Below are 18,014 nucleotides of genomic sequence, written 5' to 3' on the forward strand. Positions count from 1 at the left end.
GCTGTAAACGCAAAAATCTGGCCATCTAAACACCTGTAAGGGCCTGTTTAGTTCCGGTGTAAAGGCAAAAAGGCAAAACGCAAAATTGCATGTGTAAAACTTTACACCTTTTTGCGTTTACAGCTTTTTTGCGTTTACAGCTTTTTTGCGTTTACAGCTTTTTAGTTGGATGGCTCATTTTGCATTCTTGTGCATAGATGAACAGCAACGTTTGAAGGAAAGTACTTGTCTGCACACACTGATGAAGGAAAGTGTCCTTGCGCACACAAGTTGACACAACAACATATATATGCATAACAGTACAACAACAGTATTTCAAGGCAACCACAACTCGAAATTAAAAAGCCGCAGCAGTACACGTCCTCACAAATTACAATAAAAAGTAAAAGTCTCGTTACATAATCACAGCTCAACCTCGATGCAACATATGGAGCGCAATTGTATCACGAAAGCCATTCATGTGTGGACATTCCAAATAACTGGGCGCAGGCTCGCATTCTGGCTGATCTTCATAGGCTTCATCAGGCACATAGTTATCATCAATATCACAGCGCCTAAAGTCTTTATCCCTAAACCCACTCTGCCTGATGAAATTATGCAGAGCCATGCACGCAACAATAATATGTGTTTGTGTTTGTGTTGGATAACAGGGTATTTTGGTGAGCATTCGCCACTTGTGCTTTAAAACTCCAAATGATCTTTCTACGACATTTCTAAGGGACGAATGTGCGTAGTTGAACATCTCCTCTTTACCTTGAGGTTCGTTGGCGTTTTGAAACTCTTGGAGATGGTACTTGCTGCCCTTGTAAGGAGCCAAGTAACCCGGTCGGTTCGGGTACCCCGAGTCCACCAGATAGTATTTGCCTGCAGCACCAAACACCTGTAAGCGTCAAGAAACTGCCGTTAGAATTGCAAATGGAGCTTCATGTTAAAAGTGTACCTAGAGGGGGATGGGGAAATGCATTGTTGTACTTATTCATTGCATCATCAAAAACCCTCATATCATGTACCGATCCAGGCCAACCCGCGAGAACAAATGTAAACATCATGTCAAAGTCACAGACTGCCATCACATTTTGTGTTGTGATGCTCTTACGACACATGTACTGGACCAAAAGCTGTTGGGGCACCACGACAGGAATGTGAGTTCCATCTATTGATCCAATACAATCCATAAAGAATGGATCAAACCTATGGTGCATCAATCTGGGGTGCCTAGTTCGGAACTCTGGGTCTCTGGGTTTAATGATGTCAGCAGCAAGTTTGAGTAAAGACTTTAAAACCTTGTAAAACATGCTGTGAACCGTCCCCATGGATCTTTCAAATCTGTCCTCGGCTTGCCTTACTGACTGCGGAGCTCCAACCATCCACAGAAACATGCCTAAAGCCTCTATGGAGGTTGACTTTGCACTAGATGTCAAATCATATTTTTCTAGCAAAAGTTCGTGAAGCCGATGGAAAATATTTGGGGGCATTCTAAACATGTTGTAGCATTTCTGTCTATTCAGAAGGACCCTCTCTACCCATTCCAGACCACTGAAGCCTACTGGTACTGTCCTATACACATTTCTACAGCAGTAGGTGTCAACATGCGTAGCTAGCTGAAACGTACCGTAAATGAAACCAATGTCTGCAGAATCATCCATGAATTGTGTTATCATGAAGTTTTCAAACTCCTCATCTGAATCTGCATCTTCGTTTCCCTCTTCTGAGCAATGAACCCCTTCCTGCAACAACAAAAGATTTGCAAGCAATCAGTCTCCAAGGTACAAATAATGAACACATGCAGCTCAGCAAAGGTAGGACTACAAACACATCGTGCACATAAGTACCATCGACCTAAGACCATCGACATACTCAGCATGCACATAAAAACCAACCACATAAACAGCATCCACATAAATATCTCCGAACACACAGCATTCATGGAAATTAGTAGTTCAAATCCATGCACAGACACCACAAAGTTCAAAAGACAATGCAAAGATAGAAGGTTCTAGTCGACGACCCTAGCGTAGTGCTCAATAAGAGCCTTCCTTCCATGCGGAAGGGAGCGCAGGAAAAAGTAAGATGCACCCTTGTCCTGAGCAATCTTGAGCACACCAATCCACAGCTGCGCATTGTCCTCGGTGACACCACAGTCCCTTGCCGCTTCCATTATGGTGTCAAACTGTTTCTCCATCTTTGCTTCCTCGGCCTGCGTCACCTGCAGCCTCTTTGTCATGAAACCTTCCATGGCTGCATTCCTTTGGGTTTGTATCTCGTTGTGCAGCTGCATTTGAGACACCATGGCTCGGACTGCCGGGCTCTTCGTCTTCTTGTCGAGGCTCGTAGCAGTACTGCGTAGGCTTTGCGAGCTGTCTCGTGTCCTCTTGCTTCCGGAGCTCTGCGGGGTCTGCAGGCCATGATCGTCCTCTGAATCATTCTCTTCATCATTTGGGGTGACGTCCACAGGATCCTCATCTCCAGGCACATATGAACTCGACCCATCAACGGCAACACCCATGAACATGCGGTCCAACTCGTCAAGGTAAATAGGCCAACCGGACTGCAGTTTTTTCCACTCAGGATGGCCCTGCATTGTGCAATATGAATCATTTGTGTCAAATCAGTGTGTGCATTCTTGCAGTTTAAGAAACTTGAAGTAATAGAATGCATAGGAGATGTACCATTGTGTTCGCTGTCCACCAAGCCTCCGTGGCAACAACAGATCCATCCGGTCGGCGGCCAAGCCCTGAATCAGTGCGCAGTTGCTGTATGAACTGCCACAAACCCCTGAGCTGCCTATATCTGTTCCCAAACTGCGGTCTGTCATGCCAAAACCCAGTGGCGGCATAGAATCTAGACTGGATCTCTTTCCACCCATGCTTGTTCATCACACCCCTCACGCAGTTTCCGTTATCGATTTGGCTGCAGTAAATACGGCAAAAGGCTTTGGTATGTTCTGGACTCCACGCAGCCCTGTTGGTGTCGGCCTAAACGAAGCGATTATTAGCACGGAATTTACGCAGTGTCGCACAAGGTAATGCAATCAACAAACCGGACTACTGGTGCCCCCAAAATTGGTTCAAACACAACCTACATAGGGCAGTCAACCAACCGAGCAAGTGCTGTACAGAAATTAAGTGAAAAACAGCCTAAAACAGAACCTACAAAGGTGTATTCGACGGGGGCTTTGGCGCACAATCAAAGGCAAACATAATCCGCTGAAGTGAAAGCATGAAAACCTAGCCTGTCCCCTTGTCCTGCTTCTCTTCTCTCTCTCTCATTTGACCCTGATTAGCAAAGCTCACACATTTGGCTACTATAAACATATCCTGCATAGGCCAATCAACATAACCTAAATTTGGCAATGATAAGCATATCGTCAGGGACAGAGACCAAAATTATTCCGTGTCCACACATGACACTGATTAGCAAAGCTCACACATTTGGCAATGATAAACATAACCTACATAGGCCAATCAACAGTCCGGACTAATGTTGCACCACAATTTCGTAAAAACAGCACCTAATTAGTGATGACAAAGGTAAATTTACCTGCACGGCACGACGACGGCGACGGCCACCGCCTCTGGTGGCTTCGTCGGATGCCGACGTTTCATGTCGAGGGGGGCGGCACCCTGCAGGCAGGTCTGCGGCGCCAAAGGGTGCAGACCCGCCGCCTTGTGCATATGGAGGTGCGGTCGTGCCACTGGTGCCTGATCGCCGGCGACCGCTGGCCCCGGCTCGGCCTTCTCCGCGGACGCTGCGTGGCCCGCGCAGGCCGAGGGTTCGGTTCTGGCCCTGTGGAGGAACACGAATAGGACAAGGACGGTCACTTCCCTGGACCTCGTCGCCGCGGAGAAGGTCTTGCACCTCCGACCACCCGTGCTCCGCGTTGAGGTCCAGGCCGTCGAAGTGGAGGCGGCTCGGCCGTAGGCTGCTCGATCCGCTGTGGGGGTACGCGCCGGCCGATAAGCCGCCATACCCACCGTCGGAGGACGACCCCGGGGCCATGGACAGGAAGTCCCGGGTTCCGCCGCCGCCGCCAAAAAAGTCGTCGTTGCCGTTGCCTCCGGCGTTGCAGTCGTCCTCCAGGCCGTAACCGCCGGCATCGTAGGCGTCCGCGTCGTAGTCGTCCATGGCCGCAGAGGTGCGCAGGTAGGCGTCCACGGCGAGCAGGGAATGGATGGATGCCTCACAGCAGCAGGCGGCGGGGGAGGGCCGGCGGGGAGCAGCAGGCGGGGATGGGCGGCGGGGGAGGGCCGGCGGGGGAGCAGCAGGCGGCGGGGGAGGGCCGGCGGGGAGCAGCAGGCGGCGGGGGAGGGGCGGCGGGGGGAGGGGCAGGCGGCGGGGGAGGGGCGGCAGGGGGAGGGCCGGCGGGGGAGCAGCAGGCGGCGGGGGGAGGGCCGGCGGGGGAGCAGCAGGCGGGGGATGGGCGGCGGGGAAGGGGCGGCGGGGGGAGGGCCGCCGGGGGAGCAGCAGGCGGTGGGGGAGGGGCGGCGGGGAGGGCCGGCGGGGAGCAGCAGGCGGCAGGGCGGGGCGGCGGGGGAGCAGCAGGCGGCGGGGGAGGGCGGCGGGGGGAGGGGCGGCGGGGAGCAGCAGGCGGCGGGGGAGGGGCGGCGGGGGGAGCAGCAGGCGGCGGGGGAGGGGCGGCGGGGGGAGGGCCGGCGGGGGGAGGCCCGGCGGGGGAGCAGCAGGCGGGGGATGGGCGGCGGGGAAGGGGCGGCGGGGGGAGGGCCGCCGGGGGAGCAAGCAGGCGGGGGAGCAGCAGGCGGTGGGGGAGGGGCGGCGGGGGGAGGGCGGCGGGGAGCAGCAGGCGGCGGGGCGGGGCGGCCGGGGGAGCAGCAGGCGGCGGGGGAGGGGCGGCGGGGGAGCAGCAGGCGGCGGGGGAGGGGGCGGACGGCACGGCGGCGGCGGGGGAGCAGCAGGCGGCGGGGGACGGGGCGAGCGAGATAGGGTTCGGACTCGTGGAGCGGGCTGAGAGGAAATGGACGCGGGGCGCGGCGAGGGGAGCTGCGGGACAGATGCACGCGGCCCGATGCGCAAACGCAAAAAAACACGTCCCGGCCCGTTTAGATGCCAAAACGCGTAAAGGCCCTAAACGCGAAATCTTTTTGCGTTTTTGCGTCGATCTAAACAGACCCTAAATGTAAAAAGGTGTAAAGTTTTATATCTGCATTTTTACGTTTACATATTTTTTGCGTTTACACGCGATCTAAACATGCAAAAAGGATGAACGCATTCAGGATGACGGCGTGACGCATAGCCGACGCCATTCTGCAGCGAGCAGCCAGCCTAGCATAGCAGCGACGAAGATCCCGAGGGGTAGCTAGCTATAGCTAGGAAACAAAAGTTCGTGACTTGTGACCTGTGATAAGTAGGCTAGACGACGACTGCCCCAAATGTCCAAATGACACGACGGGTTCCCACCAATCAAGCTACCTGTTCCTGGTATGTTTTTTCAAAGAACTTCACCGTCAAATTAAAAGAGGCGTGTGTCTTTTCAAAGTACTAACTGATGTTCCAGGAAAAAGGAAGGCTCTGCATCGTACTTCATACAAGTCAGCAGCAGTCAGTACAACTGTACAAGTCTCCGTACCTTTTGCAAACGTGCGGTATACGTGTCAGTCTTCTTGATCAAGAACAGATCAGATTAGAAGTTGAGCTCTGCATCGTTCTTGATCAAACAAGTCTCCCAGCCAACGTCTTCTCGGAGCCAGAGAGAAAAATAGAGGGGGTGCGGCGCTTCATAGCATACGCATGATATCGAAGTTAACATAGTGAAAATCTAAAAGGGTTATGAACTTTTTTCTGGGTGCGGCCGCACCCGCAGCTCGCTACCTAGCTCCGCCCCTGCATTTCTTGGAACATGCTTAGACTATCTCCAACCAACGTTCTCTGTATCCTTCATTTACGGAATTCTCTACAAGATTCTCTCCTCTATATCTCATTTCTCTCCAACAACATTCTCTAAATCTCGTTCTCTATATATTAAACCCTATATTAGAAACATATTTTGTTCCAAATTTTTGTACATACGTATTTATCGTATCTCAAATGCTAAGGACATATTTTATTTTTATTTAATTCAGTGTTTAAAACGTAAAGAAAAAATAGAGAAGAGGAGAGAGAATCTCTGTATATAGAGGAAACCTGTAGTGTTCTATTTTAGAGTACCATTTAGAGAACGCTGCTGGAGCAATAGAGAACGGAATCTTCTCTATATATAGGTCTCTATATATATAGATATATATAGAGTAGAGAACGGTTTAGAGGGCGACGTTGAAGACAGCCTTACACGCACAATACCGCCGGCAAGATTCCCCGCGGCTGGTAGTCAAGTCATAATGATATAATCTTTGCATTGTGCATGGACTGTTGTTGTCAGATAGTTCCAAATAAATTTTAGAGGACACCTTCCGGGAGAACTTTGGTCATGGTTATGGTTTTGTTTTGTGCATTGCATTGACAGGGGTTCCGCGTCAACGACCGAACAACCTTCCCAACATGGGTTAAGTACAAAATAAATATTGTATTAGCAATTCTCTTATTGATTATGGCCCCCATTAGGCCGGCCATTACAACCAAACCGCAACACCGGGACACCAGGTGTCGCGTAGGGGCGTCTGCTCGGACATTTTTCTCATATGTTACCTGACTTGATCTCATACTGTCATCCAAGTAATACTACCCCTAAATACTTCTAGTACTGACGGCCACAAGTGGTACTAAGCCATCTAAACCGTTGGATGCTACTAGATAGTATACTGTAAAAGTCCTAAAAAAAGAAGGCCGGTAGCTAGCTTAGCTCACTTCATCTAATGAACTAACCCGGCCGGTAAGTCAAATCGTAATGATGTTTGCCTTGTGCACGCACTGTCAGGAGTTCCAAATTTACAAGCAACCGTCCAGTGTTTCCATGGGTTGGGAACAGTCCCTTTATTTATATCACTCAGAGAAAAACGTGTGTACACGGATGGCTAATAGCGTAGCTGTCAGCATTCTGTCGTTGAACGTTTTGATCAGAGCACCTGATACATTTTGAACGTTGGCTAATGACTCCATTTTAAATTTGTGACAGTCTTTGTATAGACACTTAAATTACGTTCTGTTTGGTTCCTTGGGACTAAACTTTAGTCCCATCATATCAAATGTTTAGATACCAATTAGAAGTATTAAATATAAATTAATTATAAAATCCATTGCATAAATGGAAGCTAATTCGCCAGATGAATTCATTAAGCCTAATTAGTTCATAATTTGACAATGTTGTGCTACAGTAACATGTGCGAATGATGAATTAATTAGGCTTAGTAGATTCATTTCGTGAATTAGTTTTTATTTATACAATTAGTTTTACAGTTAGATCTTATTTAGTGCTCCTAATTGGCATCCAAATCGATATGATCCCGACTAAAAATCTGTATAATATAATGTGCATCCTACATTGGCAGGTACGGTTTATGTACCCCAAAAGTTAGGCGGCAGTTTAATAGGAGGGGGAGGGCAATTGTAGTTGTTTTGTCGTACAGACAGGGTCGAGACCCCTTGCCAAGCTAGATTGACACCCAAATATGATTGGCTCAAAAGGGTTTATATACGATCGTACTTGCAAATCTGTACAGGGCTAGTACCTTGAGTAGCAGCTAGACACGTGTGAACTGCAAGGTCGAGGAGTTGGTGCACCAACCTGCCTGCCGGCCGACGACCCCCAATCATGCATGCACGCATGCACGCCCCATTCCTTATTCCCCAGCGGCGGCCCTACCAGAGTACCAGTCGGATCTCTGGTTCGCCGGTCGGCGCCGTTAAGTTGATCTGCTCGGCCGGAATGCACGGGGGGCAAGGCAGCGTTTCATACAGGCCGGAGCTGTGGAACAGGTGGAAGGGAGCACGAAGGCAGCGTTTCATCACTGGCTCGCCCACGTCACGTCGACAGTATGCAAGGGAGCACGACGACGAGGCAGGGACGTGCCACTGTGCAAGCCTACTGCTCCTACTACTACATTTCAGCGGGAGAGTGAGCTCTAGGGTTCGTTGATGATGCTAACGGTATTGGTGCAACCACTAAGCTAAGCTTATCCTAACACACCTGCTTTTTGACCGGCAGTGTAGGAGGATTTCTCCGGCCGGATGGCGGAGTGCACCCGTCTAATCCTAATTTAGAATGAGTTTGGGACAAATCAAGGAATGCTCGATCTAAAAGCGTATGAATACAAGAAACACACAAGGGTCTAGAGTGGTTCAGGCCGCCGGAGCGTAAAACCCTACGTCCACTGTGTGATGTATTGCTAGTTTGTGAAACTTCTGTATTCGTGAGAACTTGGTGAGCTTCTCCGAAGCTTGTGTTCTAACGTGCGTGCTCTCCCGTTTATAGGCTCAAGGGGAGCGCGTACACTGAGCGGGGTCCCGACGGGTGGACCCGGCGACATATTAAATAACGTACATATTGGAGCCTTAAATGCCTCAGATCCTAAAATCTTTCTCATCAGTCTCCGTGTGTATCCTCCGTCCGGATATGGTCTTGTGCCGTCTTGTTAGCATAGAGCCTGCTGCCGCTGACATGCGTAGAGGGAGTTGTTTTGTCGCTGCAGAGTCAGCTCCCGCTGATAGGCGAAGGGGCTATACTGACCTGCCGTGCTGTAGCCTTTGCGCACTGTAGCAGCGCACGCTGTGGCCTTCCTATAGCAGGTCATAATAACCCTTCGCCCATGCGCGCGGCGCTGTGATGTGACCATACGTCCCTCGCCCACGCATGCGGCGCTGTGACGTGACACGCCGCCTCGGTAACTGGCGGACTTACAGTGATATCACCCATACCTGCCCAACGTGTCAGAACGTAGCCCATACCCTGTCTCTGACACGCGCACCCCAACCACCCGCATTTAATGCGGTAGTTGGGCTGACTTCTCGCAGAAGATTGGAATCCACCAGACACGTGGTGGTGTTGGTTTAGCGACCACTTCCTCAATGGCACGTGGCGGCACCGAACCTCCTCCCCGGTGGGATGGGAGGTGCGAGCCCCCTGGTTGGCCCAGGCGCTTAGGCCCCTTAGGGGTCCGGCTTCCACACGTGGGGGCCAAGACCATCCCGCAGTGGTCCGAGCCCGTGGTAACTGTTCCTGAGCACTTCGTTCTTGCGGACACGTGGAGGCGCCGGACCTGCTAGAGCGTGGGGGAGGTCCGGAGACCGTGCCCCCAGTCATCAGGCCCGGGCCGTACGTCCTGTCGCCCAGAAGCTTAGTGCGAGGTTACGGATAACTTCGCGGCCCTCGGACTGGACACACCAGTAGGAGATACCCCCTGTCCGTATGTACCGACAGGCAGGATGCTCTGCATGGTGCAGTTGGGTCACTGACATGTGGGCCCGACCCCACACGTCAATGACACTGCACTTTATGCACTTCCGCTTTTTGAATCTGAGCGCCCCCTAATAATGCAGTTACTAGTAATAAAAAGCAAGATAGTGATAGAATAAAGGCGCAACCAGCGTTAAAGCTTCGGACCTTCGGTTAATTCACACGGCACTGGTCTGACTTACATACAACCCGTCGTGGTGTTTGAGCGCACGACGGCGACGTGGCAGGACACCATTGCAACGTGGGGAACAGCGACCGCGCAACACCCTCTCTTCCTGCGCACTGCACTCTAGCAGTCTAGCAGAGCAGGTCTCCGTTCTTTTCTGCGCGCCCCGGTCAAAAGGGCCTCCGATCGATTTTGCGTATCTGAACTGAACCCAAACAAAGCTACCGCCTCAGCTCATCACGCCAACAAACCCCACTGCTGGTGATCCATCGAGTGTCGCAGTGTGGAAACGACATCCTTTCATCTCGTTCTAAATTTGACCACGGAAAGGTGCTGTGAACGAGACAAGCTCAGCCGCAGATTGCATGCGCACCACCACCCATCTATCTGAGTCAGTGAAATGTGGGCCCAGTGGCAAAACAGCATTGCCCCTTGAAGCCTGCCTTGGTACTCTTGTTGCTGACTGCATTGGGCCTGCGTGGCTTTGCAGTTTGTATGCACCTCTGGCCATAGCCAAAACCACGTTGTGCCCTGGCCACCGCAGAATTTACAGGCACCGCCGCACCATACCTGCTGGCACAAGCAATGCCACCTCCACCCTTAGACTTTGCTGACCAAGCCGCGCCACCATGGCGAGACGGCACCAACCCCCGGCTCGGCCAGCTCCCTTCTTCGCTTGCTTTCCCGCGCTACTATAAATCGAACCAAACCTCACAGCCCACTCCACCGCACCACCGCAGCTCGCACTTGCACAGTTGCATTTGATCGATCACTAACAGCAATAATGGCGTCGTCGCTGCCGGCGTTCACGGTGCGGCGGGGCGAGCCGGTGCTGGTGGCGCCGGCGGAGCCCACGCCGCGGGAGGTCAAGCCGCTGTCGGACATCGACGACGGGGAGGGCATGCGGTTCTACAGCTCGGGGATCCACCTGTACCGCAGCAACCCGGCCAAGGCGGGGCAGGACCCGGCCAGGGTCATCCGGGAGGCGCTGGCTAGGGCGCTCGTCCCGTACTACCCGCTCGCAGGCCGCCTCCGCGAGGAGAAAGGGAGGAAGCTCGTCGTGGACTGCGCTGGCCAGGGCGTCATGTTCGCGGAGGCCGACGCCGACCTCACCGCCGACGACTTCGGGGACGTGCAGAGCCCGCCGTTCCCGTGCTTCGAGAGCTTCATTCTGGAGAGCACCACCATCGCCGGCGTCGAGCCCGTCGTCGACCGCCCCCTGCTCTACATCCAGGTGACGCGGCTCAAGTGCGGGGGCTTCATCTTCGGCCAGCGCTTCTGCCACTGCATCGTGGACGCCCCGGGCGGCATGCAGTTCGAGAAGGCCATCTGCGAGCTCGCGTGCGGCGCCGGCGCGCCGTCCGTGGCGCCGGCGTGGGGCAGGGAGATGTTCATGGCGCGGCGGCCTCCGCGGCCGTCGTACCCGCACCTCGAGTACCGCGAGCCGGCGGGCGGGCACGACAGGATGCTGTCGACGCCCCCGGCCGACATGGCGCGCGTCCCCTTCTTCTTCGGGGCCCGGGAGATCGCGGGGCTGCGCCAGCGAGCGCCGCCGGGCATGCGCTGCTCCCGCTTCGAGCTGGTGGCCGCCTGCATCTGGCGCAGCCGCACGGCGGCGCTCGGGTACTCGCCGGACGAGGAGGTGCGCCTGTCCTTCATCGTGAACGCGCGCGGCCGCCCCGAGATCCCGCTCCCCGACGGCTTCTACGGGAACGCGTTCGCCTACTCCGTGGCGGCGACCACCGCCGGGGAGCTCTGCGGCAGGGACCTCGGGTACGCGCTGGAGCTGGTGAAGAAGGCCAAGGCGGCGGTGACGCACGACTACCTGCTGTCGGTGGCGGACCTGATGGTGCTGGAGGGGCGGCCGCTGTTCGCGCTGTCGCGGACGTACATCGTGTCGGACGTGAGCCACGCCGGGTTCAAGAGCGTGGACTTCGGGTGGGGGAAGGCCGTCTACGGCGGGCCGGCCAAGGGCGGCGAAGGGCCGCTTCCCGGCGTGACCAACTACTTCTCGCGGGCCAAGAACGGCAAGGGGGAGGAGTGCACTGTGGTGCCCGTCTGCCTGCCCAAGGACGCCATGGAGAAGTTCCAGCTCGAGGTGGAAGGACTCACCGCGGAGCTCTAGGCGGCAGCGCGCCGGCTGGCCGGCCGGTGAGTGCACGTCAGACCAGTAGGCTACGCAGGCACAACCGCACAACTAGCTGGTTATATATTGCACCGGCCCGGTATATGTGTTATTACTAGTTACTACACAGGAAATGTGATGGTGGTGTGTTCTTGTTTGCTGTGGTGAGATTTAACAGGAAACGTATAGTAATGAGTAATCCCATATACAGGTGAAATATTTGCAATAGCTTTCTCAGAAAAAAAAAGAGAAATTTACAATAGCAATTCCGCCTGATATTTCAATGATGGTGATGAGCATTCTAATGTGGTGGTCCATTGGGGATGGATTGTGCTAAACATTTTTCTCGATCAATTGATTATAGGAGTAAGCGTGCGTGCGTGCGTGTTTAGGAGCTTCCGCGACTATACCATATTTTTTTATTAAAAAAAATGATCATAGTCCAAAACGTAGTGGATGTGCTTTACGTGCACATTTTTTTCCACAATGGGCGAATCCGATTTCGCATTACCAAAAGCAACGAAAATTCCAACTAATGATAATTCGAGTTCCACAATGGGAGTATTATTGAAAGAACGAGCCAGCGGGGAATGAAGGCGGTTGTGATTTTCAGTAAACCGAGACCAAAGTTGACTGCAACCGCCCTTGTTTGGTTTGGTTTAGAAGCTCCGTCGTGGTTGAAGCAAGCCACACATCAGGAGAGTTTGCATTTTACAAATCAATCTTAGCCATCTACTTTTCCATGTGTTCTAGCCAAACTAATCATGCATAAGCTGCTTCGTTTTTGTATGCTAATGGACCGTAGTAGGCACACAAGGTACAGGCTAGTCAGCAAACAAATTGTTGCATATTTCCTGCAGATCAGCTACGCAGATCCGTAGCTGTCGAAGCATCCACCTGATCAAGGATGCTATGCTGGGGCGTGCCCTCCTGTTTCATAAATATAAAAAAGGACGCCATGCTTGGCTAGTGATGATGAGCAGAGGCTGGCATTGTGTGTATACAGTGTATTGATGGGGAGTGAGTATTGTTGCCATGTACGTACGTACTCGTGTCGCAGCAGGGTTGGGATTTCTATGGGCGAGCTGTATTATTTAGAAGCCCATAGCGTGCATCAGGTATTCTGATTTGTCCAATAAACAAAAGCTAGGGGCCAAGATCTGGATTGAGTGCGACCATTTAGGCATATACGACTGTTCAGCTGGCAAGGCCTCCAATCCTGAGCTCGTTAGTTGTGAACTGAGCTTACCTCGGCTGGATTGTTGGTTAGGTTCCTTCCGATGCAACCTAATGGTGCTGGTGCGGTTGCTTGCGTAAACACTAGAAGCTCCTGTGGTTTAGGAAGATTTCGACCAACAAGAGACTATCGGAGATTCAAATTTTGGAGGTTGGATGAATGGAATAAATCTGGTGGAATACCTCCTTCTATATATGTTGTTGGAGCTGACATTCAAATATATGAGGTGGGGCATCATTGGCAAGAGCATTTGCTGAGGCTCGTTGGAATCTTACTTTAAACTTGGTCAATCAAAATTAAATATTTTTATCTTTAATCAATAATATCTTCAAAAGTAATTTTTTAAATAGAAAATATTACATGTTAGGGGTTTCGCTATGAATAAACTAATATCATTTTTATTTTTATGTTGTCAATGTTTATAATTTTTTTACCATCTATAGTCAGAGTTTAAAAGGTTTGACTTGGGAAAAAAACCTAAAATAGCTGGGATAGAGATTATATTTTTTAAAGGATGAGATTGCTATTACCTCCCAAATTATAATTACCGTAGTAAAAGAAAATACTAATCATCACAACACCACACACCGGAAGGCGCGAAACCTAGCTAGTGCTCCGCGGTGAGTCCTTCCACCTCGAGCTGGAACTTCTCCATGGCGTCCTTGGGCAGGCAGACGGGCACCACCGTGCACTCCTCCCCCTTGCCGTTCTTGGCCCGCGACAAGTAGTTGGTCACGCCGGGAAGCGGCCCTTCGCCGCCCTTGGCTGGCCCGCCGTAGACGGCCTCCCCCCACCCGAAGTCCACGCTCTTGAACCCGGCGTGGCTCACGTCCGACACGATGTACGTCCGCGACAGCGCGAACAGTGGCCGCCCCTCCAGCACCATCAGGTCCGCCACCGACAGCAGGTAGTCGTGCGTCACCGCCGCCTTGGCCTTCTTCACCAGCTCCAGCGCGTACCCGAGGTCCCTGCCGCAGAGCTCCCCGGCGGTGGTCGCCGCCACGGAGTAGGCGAACGCGTTCCCGTAGAAGCCCTCGGGGAGCGGGACGCCGGCGCGGCCGCGCGCGTTCACGATGAACGACAGGCGCACCTCCTCGTCCGGCGCGTACTCGAGCGCCGCCGCCCGGCTGCGCCAGATGCCAGCGGCCACCAGCTCGAAGCGGGAGCAGCTCCCGCGCATGTGCGGGGGCGCGCGCTGGCGCAGCCCGGCGATCTCCCGCGGCCCGAAGAAGAACGGGACTCGCGCCATGTCGCCGGGGGGCGTCGACATCATCCGGTCGTGCCCGCCCGCCGGCTCACGGTACTCGAGGTGCGGGTACGACGGTCGCGGGGGCTGCCGCGCCATGAACGTCTCCCTGCCCCACGCCGGCGCCAGCGACGGCGCCTCGGCGCCCCGCGCGAACTCGCACACGGCCTTCTCGAACTGCATGGCTCCCGGAGCGTCCACCAGGCAGTGGCAGATCCGCCGCCCGAATATGAAGCCTCCACACTTGAGCCTTGTCACCTGTACATGCGTAGCAACATGTTTGTATTTGTTTGCGGTAAAATGTTGATGCGCGACACGACACGACCGTGCACACTTGTAAGTAGGACCGTACCTGAACGTACAACAATGGCCGGTCGACGACGGGCTCGACGCCGGCGATGGTGGTGCTCTCCAGAATAAACCGCTCGAAGCACGGGAACGGCGGGCTCTTCACGTCGCCGAAGTCGTCGGCGGTGAGGTCGGCGTCGGCCTCCGCGAACATGACGCCCTGGCCAGCGCAGTCCACGACGAGCTTCCTCCCTTTCTCCTCGCGGAGGCGGCCCGCGAGCGGGTAGTACGGGACGAGCGCCCTGGCCAGCGCCTCCCGGACGACCCTGGCCGGGTCCTGCCCCGCCCTGGCCGGGTCGCCGCGGTACAGGTGGATGCCCGAGCTGTAGAACCGCATGCCCTCGGCGTCGTCGATGTCCGACAGTGGCTTCGCCTCCCGCGGCGTCGGCGCCGCCGGCGCCACCAGCACCGGCTCCCCGGCCCGCCGCACCGTGAACGCCGGCAACGACGACGCCATCCGCGGTTATGTTGATCGAATGCTAGATACCTGTGTGTTCGTGCAGTGGTTCCGTGTTGCGTTGCGCCTATGCCTGCTGATGGATCATGTTTGGGTTGGCTTTTATACGGCCAAGCTCAAGCTGGGGTTGTTTGGTGCCAGCCACGGTGGCATGCATGCATGGACATCCTTAGTCCAACGTTGGCAGCGGCCGCTGCATCTGGAAGACAAGTCAGAAGTGGATTTGGCTGGTTGGCCGTTTGCAAACCAGGTAGTGTTTTTTTCACCGTACACTGGAGGACGAATTGCAGGGGGAGAAAGAATGATGTGCGTGAATTATTAGCCGGCGACCGAGCTGAGGTTTCAGAAAGAGTCCCCAATCTGGTTGCTCCTGAAATTTCAGAACGTATATACTCTGTGCATGGATCACCGCGCTGTTCCACGTGTAACTAGGTGCTCCGGTCAATCGACGACGAGGTGGTCCGGCACCCGCGCACCCACGACTGACTAATCGAGGCCGGCCGGACCAATTGATGATCATGCAACCATGATGGAGCAGGCAGAGGCAGGCGTCCTGATCTGACCGGTGTAGTGTAAAACAGCCGATGGCCGCCGTCCTTTCAATTCGCCGCTGCCGCCCCGAGTTACGCCGAGGAGGACGCCACCGCCGAGCTGTGCCGTACTGTGCTGCCCCTCTTCACGAGCCAGTTGAAAAGGCGGCCCGGCCTCTCCCTGGTGCGCGCCGAGGTCGCGCCGCGCCACTACGACTACGAGAGCCCGGCAGCCCGCGGTGCGCGCGGCGGCCGGCGGGGACGGGACCGCCGGAATCTCCAGCGACTCGCGGACCCGCGCGCAGCTCGAATGGTTGGGTGCTCACTCACAGGCGGGTAGTACGTAGTGGTAGGTCCACGGCGAACAGGCTGACCGTTTGGTCTGACCCTGGTGATCTGCAGCGCGTGCACTCCACGCACGGGGGTCCTACACTACACGAGTGCTGCGATCTCATCAAACGGATCAAGTGAAGCGATGTACCTGCCCGACGCCTTTGCTGCCGCTCCTGCTTTTCCTTTTCCATGCACGTCGTTTCAGTTCTTCTTCTTCTTCTTCTCCTCCTCCTCCTCCTCCTCCTCCTCCTCCATGTGATTGATGGCAGTGACGATACTGTTTAGATTCCTAGCTACTTAGGCTGACTCCAACAACGCACGCCATTCGGAGCAGGCAAAAGCACGTTTTGCCTACCGTGAATGACATAGCTACGGTAGTCATATTTCCCAGCCTCCAACAGCATAGGCAAATAGCGTCATCCATTCCGCTGGTAGTTGGCTCCCGCCGGCGGCAAGAACTCTCTCCCGCACCGCTTGCAAGCTCCTGCAGATCCGTGAGCTGGGTTGAATCATTTCAGCACATCTTTGCACGCGAGGCATGGATCGTGTCGTGGACGCTTTGGAGTAGGCGGAGGTCATCGGAAGGTCACGGATTGCAGGTGAGTTCAACGGATTCTTCTTCTTTGCGACGACAGCACTGGAGCTTGCGCCTGTCCGGCAATGGGGACTTGGGGACGAATGTAGTGGGCGTTGATACTTTAGCCCTGTTGCAGGTCAGGACGGACAGAGTTCACCATGGCCTGGAGTTACATCAAGATGGGGATTTGCGGTACGGCTGCCGCAAATCGTTGTGTAGAGGAAGAACTGCAAGCCACGGCTGTTGCAGTCACAATGGTCCTAGGGAAGAAACGATCTTGGGGAGGATCTGTCATTGGGCATGCAGTAAAGAATCGTCACAGGGAAGAGGTCAATGCTCAAATAATGCGAGATTACTTCAATGATCCTCCACTGTATGGTGAAGAGAATTTTAGGCGAAGGTAACATTTTATCGCAGATGCTATTATTTTGCTGCCATTCCAATGTTCAGAACCTGTACCTTATAGTTAAATTGTGGCACTGATAAAGCATTGCACAATAACACTTCATAGGTTCAGAATGCGTAAATCTTTGTTCCTACGCATCGTCCACGATGTCAGTGCTAGAAACCATTATTTCAAGCAAAAAAGGAATGCAGCAAATAAGTTAGGTTTCAGTCCGATTCACAAGTGTTTAATTGCATTGAGAATGTTAGCTTACGGTGGAGCTGCAGATGCATTAGACGACACATACAAAATGGCAGAGACCACTGTTCTTGACACCCTCATGCAATTTGTGCACACTGTCATTGATGTATATGAGAAAGAGTACTTGAGACCACCACGTGCCCACGAGCTTGCAGTCATTCTAAAGCAAAATGAGGCTAGAGGTTTCCCCGGCATGGTTGGTAGCATAGATTGTATGCACTGGGAATGGGAGAATTGTCCCACGGCATTGGCCGGCATGTACAAGGGTCATAAATCCAAACCAACTATTATACTTGAGGCAGTGGCTACTCAGGATCTGCGGATTTGGCATGCATTTTTTGGGCTACCGGGTTCTCACAATGACATAAATGTTTTGCATCGATCTCCTGTGTTTGATGATTTAGCCAATGGTAGGACACCTGAGGTTGAGTATTGGATCAATGGCAACCCATATAACATGGGGTATTATTTGGCCGATGGAATTTACCCAGATTGGGCAACTTTAGTGAAGACAATCAGTGCCCCGGTTAGCATGAAACATAAAATTTTTGCAGCCGCTCAAGAGTCATGTAGGAAGGATGTGGAGAGAACCTTTGGAGTACTACAAACTAAGTTCAAGATCATCCGTAATCCCACTAGGCTGTGGAATCCAAGACAGCTCAATGCCATCATGCGTGCATGTGTAATTCTTCACAACATGGTTATAGAAGATGAACGGAACACATACCCAAATCCTTGTGATACACGTGGCTTTGAAGGTCCCGAAGATCCAGCAATTCTAGAGAACAGAGATGTTCCTGAGATCAGTGAGCTAATTGATGCTTACAACTGCATCAAAAGCAAGGAAACAAATGGCCAACTTCTGCATGACCTTGTCGAGCACCTTTGGAGTCATTTTGGAGCTTCCACCGGTCCATTTGCATGACTGTATGGCTGCAGAATTTATTTTGTACAATCTATGCAATTGTATGTCTTGATGCTAAACCTATGGATTCAAGTATGATAT

General features: G+C 53.4%; 3 protein-coding genes across 3 annotated transcripts; 1 reads left to right on the top strand and 2 right to left on the bottom strand.

Moving 5' to 3' along the window:
* Positions 1-409: 409 nt before the first annotated feature.
* On the bottom strand, positions 410-2,290 carry LOC112889059. The gene is made up of 3 exons (XM_025955538.1): positions 2,009-2,290; positions 1,613-1,727; positions 410-864 (listed from the first exon to the last, which is right to left on the bottom strand). Exons 1-3 carry the CDS (start codon positions 2,288-2,290, stop codon positions 410-412), a joined length of 852 nt encoding a protein of 283 aa, XP_025811323.1.
* A 7,854-nt stretch (positions 2,291-10,144) lies between these two features.
* On the top strand, positions 10,145-11,896 carry LOC112889564 (benzyl alcohol O-benzoyltransferase-like). The gene has a single exon (XM_025956274.1). The coding sequence runs from the start codon at positions 10,294-10,296 to the stop codon at positions 11,632-11,634; it is 1,341 nt and encodes a 446-aa protein (XP_025812059.1). The 5' UTR covers positions 10,145-10,293; the 3' UTR covers positions 11,635-11,896.
* Positions 11,897-13,407: 1,511 nt separating this feature from the next.
* LOC112890226 (benzyl alcohol O-benzoyltransferase-like) lies at positions 13,408-15,191 on the bottom strand. The gene is made up of 2 exons (XM_025957123.1): positions 14,470-15,191; positions 13,408-14,375 (listed from the first exon to the last, which is right to left on the bottom strand). Exons 1-2 carry the CDS (start codon positions 14,920-14,922, stop codon positions 13,479-13,481), a joined length of 1,350 nt encoding a protein of 449 aa, XP_025812908.1. The 5' UTR covers positions 14,923-15,191; the 3' UTR covers positions 13,408-13,478.
* Between the last annotated feature and the right edge of the window lie 2,823 nt (positions 15,192-18,014).

This window comes from Panicum hallii, chromosome 4 (genome assembly GCF_002211085.1).
Source record: "Panicum hallii strain FIL2 chromosome 4, PHallii_v3.1, whole genome shotgun sequence".
Taxonomy (NCBI): Eukaryota; Viridiplantae; Streptophyta; class Magnoliopsida; order Poales; family Poaceae; genus Panicum; species Panicum hallii.

What these genes read in the sequence shown, in the direction of transcription:
- LOC112889059 (XM_025955538.1), bottom strand. Translation starts at nt 2,290, where the DNA reads ATGGTGTCTCAAATGCAGCTGCACAACGAGATACAAACCCAAAGGAAT. An exon ending in TTATTGAGCACTACGCTAGG is followed by an intron (nt 1,728 to 2,008) that starts GTCGTCGACTAG and finishes TTGTTGTTGCAG; the next exon opens with GAAGGGGTTCATTGCTCAGA. An exon ending in AGACATTGGTTTCATTTACG is followed by an intron (nt 865 to 1,612) that starts GTACGTTTCAGC and finishes TTGGTGCTGCAG; the next exon opens with GCAAATACTATCTGGTGGAC.
- LOC112889564 (XM_025956274.1), top strand. Translation starts at nt 10,294, where the DNA reads ATGGCGTCGTCGCTGCCGGCGTTCACGGTGCGGCGGGGCGAGCCGGTG.
- LOC112890226 (XM_025957123.1), bottom strand. Translation starts at nt 14,922, where the DNA reads ATGGCGTCGTCGTTGCCGGCGTTCACGGTGCGGCGGGCCGGGGAGCCG. An exon ending in GGCCATTGTTGTACGTTCAG is followed by an intron (nt 14,376 to 14,469) that starts GTACGGTCCTAC and finishes ACGCATGTACAG; the next exon opens with GTGACAAGGCTCAAGTGTGG.